The 9395-nt window shown below is 49.2% G+C and overlaps 1 protein-coding gene across 1 annotated transcript in view; it reads left to right on the top strand.

Annotated features, from left to right (window-relative positions):
* ERG (ERG, ETS transcription factor) overlaps positions 1–9395 on the top strand; it is a gene marked incomplete at its 3' end in the record, with an annotated part of 176045 nt that overhangs the window by 2453 nt on the left and 164197 nt on the right. Inside the window, exon 2 of the mRNA XM_023523023.1 lies at positions 4621–4708. Within this exon, the coding sequence (XP_023378791.1) occupies positions 4637–4708 (72 nt within the window). The remainder of the gene's footprint in view (positions 1–4620; positions 4709–9395) is intronic.

The following is a 9395-nucleotide window of genomic DNA, read 5'->3' on the forward strand; positions in this document are numbered from 1 at the left end:
TGGGCACTTGGGAACCCAGAGCTCCTGCCCAAGCTGGCCTGGCATCTTCTGGGCCAACACAGGTCTCCTATCTGCAGTCCATCCACTTCCTCGGGAGGGTCCCGTGTGTACTTTCCTAGGCCTGAGGGCTGGCCAGTGGGGTAGCTGTTTGATGGAGCATGGCCACGTGGACTGGAATGTCCACATGACTGTCTGCGCGACCCTCTGCGTGCAAGACAGACCGGGGGTTGGAAGAAAAGAGGGGTAGGGGACCTCTATTTTCATTCTCGCCCCAGCCCTGCAAATATTCAGGTCTTCTCTTCATCATTTTTCAGTATTTCCCCACTAAGTACAGAATAAAAATAATTACTTATTTTCCTCTTGGCACTCTGTGCCAGTTCATGCTTTATGTAGTTACAGCCGAAGGAACCCAAATCACATATTTGTTTCTGTTCAGTAAACATTTTGAAAACCAGAACAAAATGAGGCAGACAAGTAGAATTCTGTCGAATGTCATGCATTTTATTTTTTTAAGATACTGAATAATAAAATAAGGCCGGATCATGAAACACTAAATCATAAACATATACATTATCAAATGAATTTATCACCGGAAACAAATACTAAAGAGAGGGTTTTTAAGACAACACAGATTTAGGTTGTGCTGGGCTTCGAAGGCAGATGAAAGAAAATGAAGCTCCCAGTGAAGCGATAGCATCACGTCATTCATCGACTGCTAAATGTCTGCGGCATGACCATGAGAAACGCAAAAGTAAATTAGAAGTGCCCTAAAACAGATCCATCGGATACCTCCCCAATGGCAAAAGGGAACCCACGTGACTGGAAACGCAGTCCAGGAGCCGTGTGGCGGGGGCAGGCCCGGGGAGGGTGGTAGAGCATCCATCTTGGTCTTCAGGTGTGTGGCTTTTTAGCTGATCTGGTTTGGAGGAAGGCGGCGCCATTTACATGGAATGGTTAATAAATCCTTTCTGTTGATGGGAGCTGGGGAGAACCTTGGTTCCTGGCTTCCTTGCCTTCTTGCCAGTCCACAAGCCTGTTGCTCTTCAAGGCTCCTCGGTGGCACCTCCCTGGCCCTTGGGAGTCAGCTGTCTTCCTCCTCCACGTGTTGTCCCCGCCCCTCATTCGGCACGGCCGCTGGCTGCCTACACGAGGAACTGACCTATCATCTCCCCACCTGCATCCCCTGAGGGGTGGGACGGTGTTGCAGCTCGATGTCCTATTGACCTATGTGTTTTTTCCCTGCCGCCCATCTTGGAAAGTATCCCAGATTTCCCCACAAAAGACAGGAGACATAAACCGTTGTTTATTAAGTCTGTGTCTTGGTTGGCTACAGACTGAATGGCCGCTGTGCCTTCTGTCATGTTTCTAAGGCCCCGGGCATCCAGAATGCTGATTCCGTTTCATTAGGTTCGGAATCCCCAGAAGGCCGGCAGGGGCCCATCGTGTGAAATGTGACTTCAGCTGCTCCTGGCGAGGGCTCCGAGGATCTCACAGAGTTCTGGCAGACGCTTCTTGGTTACTCTTCGGTTTCCAAGCTCATTTTGAGGGTAGGACCAGGGTTTGAGATCTTGTCTCTTGGCCGGATAGAAATGGAATGTTTGTGTGTTGGGATGAATTTAGCTTTGTTTCATATTCCTGTTGAGTCTCCTTTTATCTCTGTAGGTGGAAAAGTTTTAGGGGGAGATCTTAATAACCTGGTTATTCAGGGTTTATTGTGTATGTTAGTAATTCACTGTCACAAAAATGCTGTGTAACAAACCACCCCCAATCTCGGTGGTTTAAAGAGGCATTTATTTCGCTCATGAGCCTGTGGGTTGGCCAGTTGACCTTGGCCAGGCAGTGTTGGTCTTGTAGTTTCCTTCCCGTGCCTGGGGTCCGGTGGTCTGGCTGGGGAGACTGGATGATGTGGCTTGTTCTACGTGGCCCTCACTCCAGCCTGCTGGCCTGGGCGTGCTCCTGTGCTGTGGAAAGTTGCAGGTGGAAAACTTCGTGCCCTTCGAGACTTCACCTGGGAACTGGCACACTCTTTTTCTGCTGCATTCCTTTGGCTGGTGCCAGTCACACGGATAGCCCCAAAACAGGGGTTGGGGAAGCAGACTCCACTTTCGTAGTGAGAGGAACCAGTCACATGGCCAAAGGCGTGGGCTCAGCACCAAGTAGAGAACCGCAGCCAGCCCTGCAACCCGCTGTAGAGTGACAGGAAAACAGGCTATTTAGTCTCCGTCTTCGCCGTGTGTCTGGAACGCTTACTGGGTGTTTCAGTCATACAGGTAATAAACTATCCCAACCTAGCAGCTTAAAGCAACGACCAGCGTATCACTTCTCAAGGTTCTGTGGGCCAGCTGGACTCAGCCGGATGGTTCTGCTTACCCGATGTCCGAAGGGGCCATGATCGCGTGAGACGTGACTGTTCTGGAGTCCGGGCTGGCTCCCCCTCAGGCCCGGCTCGTAGTACTGGTCTTCGCTGGGTACCCACCTCTGGCCTCGGCCAGGTCGTGGTGCTGCCAAGGGCGTGGGGACTGGGTTCCTCGAGGCAGGAAGGGGAAGCTTCTGGTTCTTTGAGGCCTGGGCTCTGAAGCACTGGAACATCCCTTCCGCCGCATTCTCTGGATCAAAGGCGGTTGTAAATCAGCCAGGGATTGAGGGGTGGGGACAAGCTTCAGCTGTGGTGTGAGCAGCAGCATGTGTGGGGGGAGGGACGAATTGTGTGGGGTGAGTTTTCCCACAGAGACGCTGAAAGGTGCAGAAAGAACGTCTGTCCCTGAGCATGGCAGCCGTGCACTGGGGAGACCTTCCGTCCGCCAAGACGGACCTCTGCTGGGCCGAATGACCCTGGGAGCAGAACTGTTTTCCCCTGGGCCGCCTGCTGCTGTCCTGAAGGGGCCGTCTCGGGGGAGCTTCCCGTTCAGAGGAGCCCGCTCCCTGAGACCTTTGGCCAGGCCCCCATCCTCTCTCAGCCTCTCCTCTCGCTCATGTGCCAAGAGCATGGCTGACCTTCAGCAGCCACCAAGTTCAATTTCAAGACAGTGCTTCATTCCTTTTGCATTTTTTAGCAAATATGATCCCTCCAAAAAAGACTCATTTTCGACTTTCGGGGAAAAACTGCGTACTTTCTAAACATCCAGATAGTAAAAAGTAATGCCTCCATTTTCCATCTTGGCCGGGAATCCATGGAGCCCTTTTGGGGGACAGATGCCCAGCTCACAGATGTGGGGTGAAGGCTTCCCATGAGAGGCCCCCCATGATGGAGGTGGATGTGTTTGCACCATGGGAGGGTAGAAAGGGTGAGTACAGCGAGCCTTTGGCATGTCCCTGGAATAATGGGTTGAACCACAAACTTAAAAGGCACCCTTGTGTCTGTAATCTTGAAATCAAGATGTTTATTTTTATTTTCCAGTGAACTACTTAGAGTCACGGGCCAGATTTATGAAGAAGAAAACAAAACAAAACAAAAATGATACTGACCAAAAAAAAAAAAATATGATGGCACCTAACAGTATGAATTAGGAAAGGTATTTTCGGTGCCAGCTGATGGTTAAGACCTGCAGAGAACCGAGGGCTGGCTGAGGAACAGCCCCTGGAGCCTGGAGCCCTGGGGTAGGGTCTGAGGGTGGGAGAGGCCACTACAGGATCCAGCTATGGCCGGAGCCCTGGCCAAATATGGAGGGCCCCTCGAGTAGGTGATGGGAGGGTGTGGGGAAGAAACACTCCTACCCTTGTCTCCTGCCACCCCCTGACCTCCAAATGGTGTCACAGTGACCAGGCTTGTCGGGGGCAGCCAGAAGGCAAGGGTGCCCCACTGAGGCAGTCTGTAGGTAGGGGTCAGTCCTGCGGGGCGAAGGCCAGGGCAGGAGTGGGGCTCTGGGAATGGGGCGTGGCAGACAGACGATAACTAGAACACACCGGTTTATAATCTGAATAAAGGAAAATATGAATTAAAGTATCTTCAAAATGCAGGGCAAAAGCTATTAATTGTGTCAGCCCAAAATTTCTTAGGGGCCTTGGAGCCAAGGCACCTGGGTTGGGTCCTGGCTCTGTTGTTTATTAACCAGGTGATCCTGGACAACTCAGTGACCTCCCTGGACCTCCATGTCCCCACCTGGATAATGGGGCTTCTAACTCTCAGAGTTGAGGTCAGGATTAAATGACAAATGTGTGCCCAACCCTCAGCCCAGGGGCTGCCACTTATGCACCTAGGGAACTGCAGCTGTGCTTTTTTATGAAGCCCTTAATCTGGAAGCTTAAAAAGATGCGTAGACAGCATGAGTTTCGGTGGGAACTTCAAAAGTTCAAGTCTCTCAGTATAATTGAAACTGTCTCATTTTTTTCCTGTCTGACCTCTTCCTTCAGATGATCATTTGTAGACACCACCCATGTAGAATGACGTGTGCGAACGGCATGTGACGTGGGTTTGGGGGGCTCGTCCTGCTGGGGTTTTTTGGAGGCTGTGGTCGCTTCATTTACCGCACGGGCATAAAGGATGCTTTCGGGCAAACGCACTTAATACAAAGCCGTGATTTTTTTTTTAACCGTTGGTGCACTGTATTCACTCCTACTGGAAAATAAGACACGGCAGGCGGTTGTTTATTATTACTTGTGCTGTCCCTTTTTATCTCCTAGCTGTCTCGGGTTCCGAATGCCTGGTGAACGAGCTGGCCTGCTGAAGGACATGATTCAGACTGTCCCGGACCCGGCAGCTCATATCCAGGTAGGTTTCCCCTGGACCAGGAGGCGGCCGGCTTCCTCCTCGGCGGGATTGTCGTGGGCGCCTGCCCACAGATCCGATCATGCCGGGGTCAGCCAGCCGTGTCCCTGGGCCAGTGCGACCCACCACCTGTTTTATACGGCCCGCGGGCTAAGAAAACAGTTGTCACGTTTTTAAATGGTTGAGAAAAATCCGAAGAAGAAGAATATTCTAGAACATGTCAATTACATGAAATTTAGACTTCATTGTCCATGGGGACGGCTTTGCTGGGACACACAGCCATGCTTGCCTCGTTTCCATACTGTCTGTGGCTTTTTTCACGCTTTGATGGCCAGTCGAGTAGCTGCAGCAAAGGCCACGTGGCCCGCAGAGCTGAAAATGTTTACAGTCTGGCCCTTGGCAGAGCGGCTCGCTGACCCCGGAGTTAACCTAGGAAACCACATCCACATTCTCCTAACTCCTGTTCCTATCCTGCCCTCCTTCACACTGCCCGGGGTGACCTGCGAGGAGACCAGACGGGGGACGCTTGGGTGTCTCACACGCAGACGCGGCTTTGTCCGCGCATGCGCACACGTCCGCGGCTCGTCCTGTCGCACCTGCCCCAGCTGCTCGCTGACAGCAGCGCCCTGCGGCCGGGAGGCGTGAGCCGGAGGAAGCCAGGCTGGTGCCAACGGGGGTCCCGGAGAGGAAACCGGCCCGTTCACTTCAGTTCTCCACGTCCATGTGGGTATAGCCACAGCGCAGGAAGGAAGTGATGGTTTTAATATACTTGACCCAAATAACAGTTACAGAGAAGAGGGCCGGAGCTACATTATCCAGATAGGCTGTCTGCTCCCGAGCGGTTTAATTCAGCTGTCTACACTGGCCCGAATCGGTTCCTCACGTGCCCCCTGTAATTCATTTTCTCTGAGTGGCCCAGTAAGTTTCATTAATTTATATTCTTTGCTTAAAACACTTCTCGAAAAATGGAAAGTGGCTTATAATTGAAAAGAAAGTGTATGGTATCGAAATATTTGCCTTTTTTTTTTTAACACTAAACTATGAAATGCCCTCTAATACATCACACGCGCACACACACATTTTAAGTAAAAGCGGTGTATTGGGGAGCGCCGTGTACCATGTGTGAGTCACGTTCACGCACATTTGGCTTCTCTGAAAATGGAATTAGAAATGACAAGAGCTCCAGTGCATTCTTTGGGCTCTGAGGGTGCTCCTGACATTTTAGAAATGGGGGGAGGTCCCAGGGGTGTTGAGGGTTCTTAATTTTATCCAGGGACAGAGAGAAGCAAATCCTTCTGGGGGGCGCTGGAGTTTGATTTCTGCGTGATATTTTATCGGGACCTGGCAGTTAAGTCTACAGAAGTGCGAGTGGAAAATCTCTCGTGGATGTGACAAGCGTTTTCGGAAATATCTGGAACGTATCTGGTGTGTCCATGCTGCACACAGATGGGATGCAGTCAAGACTTTTTTCTTTTAGACTCTGTTGACCATGAAGCTGCAGGGAGCAAATTAAAGCTCACGGGGAGGTCGATATTGGTATAAGAAACACCTTCTACAGTTCAGAGTAGGTGGGTCAACAGCCAGGACCCGTTTTGATTGGCACTTCATTCCTAACCAACCAGAAGGAAAAGATGGAGTCAGCCAGAAATTATTACGGGTTTTTAAAAGTGAATTCATGGAACACAAAACAGTCTTAGATCGAGAAACACGATCTCCGCAAGTGTGTTTATTGGAAATGTCCTGGATTTGATCTCAGGAATGAGCTTTGTTTTCAGTTCTGATTTATCTTACTACCATCAGATTGGTTGATGTAAGGGAAGGGTGATTTTGAAAAAAATGGTAACCCTGAGAGTTTTTAAAAAAACAAATTGCAACTCAAACCGCTTCTGTGTGTTTTGAAGATGCACTGGCTAATTAGAGTTGCAGTTACTAAGAGCTGATGTTGGCCCCGAGGCAGAGACATGTGTTTCCTTAATAAGTCTATCAAATTCCACCTATTGGAATTTAAATAATTATTCCTGGACTTCCTTTATTTTGATATATAAAATTGGTGTCCTTGACGACAGAGTTCGGTAAACAGATCGACTTCTTCTGTTTCTTTAAAGTACCCGATTTGGGGAACGTAGTCTATAAACGTTAATGTGCTGAGAAGTTGCTGCTCCTAGAAGGGAGCATCTTCTAAACGGCACGCAAATGGGTTCCAGTCGATGTGTTAATGTAAGTAGTAGATGATTTCGTCTTTGGCTCATTGCTACTGAAATGTGTTTTTCATCTGAAAAGGACTTGAGCTGTCCACAGAAGTGACCTAACTTCGCAGGTGGGCAGGGAGACGGCCATAAAGCCTTCCCGTGTCCTTCACGTTCGTGCCATGGGCTGATCCAGAGGAAAGAAATGTTTCTTGTGTATTAAAGAAATGTATTCCACATAATTTACCATGGTTCTTTTCTGCTAGAGCAAATATTAAATACTATAGCAATTGTATAATACATGGTTATAGTATTCATATGTAATGTTATATGTTAGCATACTCTTACATAATTGCAGTAGAAGGGGAGAAAGGAGAAGAGAGAATATTCTGGAAAGAATTGGACAGCTACAGGGTACTAGCCAAGAATTAAACTGCTGAGCTGACTTCTTTTCCACGTGGTCTGTGGCTGTCAGAAACATTAAATATTTCTGACTATAAAAGATGCTAAACTTCAATGCTGTTTGTGTTTCATGGAAGAAGGGTCTGAGGGAGTTTTAAGAAGTAGCCAGCATTAAACGCAAGGTCGCTGGGAAGCCCGAGAACCCAGCAGATGAGTGGGACCCCGAAAAAAACGTGAAGCAGATGCAAATGAAAGCTCATGGGGGCAGGTACCCCAGTCCGTATCCCAAGTAAGGGGCCAGGTGTCCTCTCCTGGCTGACTGTGATTTCTCCCACGGAGAAGGGTGGACCTCACCACCCAGCCCCTACCTGACTGACAAAAGACCCACTGGGTTGTGAGCATTTCGTTCTTATTTGTGAATCTGATTTATAGTCACTTTGCTTCAGAGGAAGTGAGAAAGTTTATCCTTTGAGGATATACTCAGCAGACACCAGAGTTTCCCCCCAAACTCTACGTACTGTGAAGATGATGTAAGCCTTTGATACGCTGCCTAATTTCTCCTCGATAAATCAGCTTTGATCCGATTCCAACACAGCCCGACGAGCCTGGTGACTTTGTGGCTGTTTATAGCGGCGCTTTCATTTTTCTGCGCGATAGTGGCACTTCATTAAACATGGAAGAGCAAATTTACTAAAATTTCTGCAATGCGTGTGTGTTATTCTCATAACCAGAAAAACAATATTGTTTTAAAACATCAAGCTATTTGATATGGCGAAGCGGTGGCCATTTGTACCGTCGGACGGCCCCGCCTGCAGATACACCACGTGCGGTTTGCTGAAGCTGGGCTGTGTTTCCTGTCTCCCCTCTCTGGCTTTCTGTGCCCCTTGGGCTGAGCTCAGTCCCCTGCCTCTGGGGGCTGTGCTCAGGGTGGGTGCTCCCTGGGCATGCTGCACAACGTCCCCAAACCGAAGTGTCCTGGTTAAGATTCGGTGACACTGACATTCAGAGAGGGCACCAGCTTTACCAGGAGGTATAGGCGGAAGTTATAAAGAGGAGAAAGGTTAGAAGTTGTGTGTGGTTGGTCTGGAAGCCCCTTGGGCAGTTTTCCTCCAGAGGTGGTTCTTCAAGGCGTCCTTGAGGGCTACCCAAAATGCAGAGTCCTGGGCTTCCCCACAGCGGCCACTTCAGCAAGTTTGGACTGGACTCAAAGAACTGCATTTTCACAAGCGACTGAGGTGTTTTTGTGGATCTTAGTTAGATAATGAATAATTAATATTAACCTAGCCTGAGATAATCACTAATAGTTTATCGAAGCAACTGATTTTTTTTTTTCAGTCTTCACTGGAGGCCGCACATTCTTGTCACACCTATAAGCGTTTAAAGAACATTGTTTGGACTTGGGTTTCAAAACGTCTGCTCGTATTTTGGGTTCTGTGATTGGGTAGAAAAGTCTGGAAGAGAAGTTTCCGTTGTTGCTCCTTCCGCCTCATGGGAGATTGACCGATCAGGAATTTGAATCAAGAATATTCCAGGTCAGCCCCTAGCGATCGAGTGTGCAAGAGATGTCAGCGTGGCTGAGCCCACTGTTGCACGCACAGCTCGCTCTGTGCACTTGGGGTTTGAGCATCGTCATCCTTGTTGCAAGACTCAGTGTTGGGACCACGGAGGAAGGCGGGGCCCGAGCTGGAGGGGTCTCTAGCTGCCTCCCCCGCCCACCCTTCCCTGTGTTCTCCTTACCTCAGGTGCCAGGTTAATGCTCCCGGGAGGTCATGTTCTTCATCACGTTTCTGATCGGAAAGGGCACGAACACTTTTAGGGCTTTCGACACCAGCATCTCCCCACCCAACCGCGCCCTTCCGCGCTTCTCCAGGAGTGTCACGTTATCACGTCCTATTCCGATTTTTAACTTTTGCCGATTTGAAGGGTGGAAAGTAGAGCTTTATAAATGTTATTTCATTCGCAAACGTATGCGAACGATCACCTCCTATATACTTGCCAGCAAGTTATAGTATCTCTTTTGTAATTTTTCTGAGCCATTTCAGTGAAATCTTGTAACATTGTTGGGGGCGGGGTGAGCATGAGCCAAAAGGGTGAGATCCCTG

The sequence above is a fragment of the Pteropus vampyrus genome, unplaced genomic scaffold (assembly GCF_000151845.1).
Source record: "Pteropus vampyrus isolate Shadow unplaced genomic scaffold, Pvam_2.0 Scaffold372, whole genome shotgun sequence".
Classification (NCBI taxonomy): Eukaryota; Metazoa; Chordata; class Mammalia; order Chiroptera; family Pteropodidae; genus Pteropus; species Pteropus vampyrus.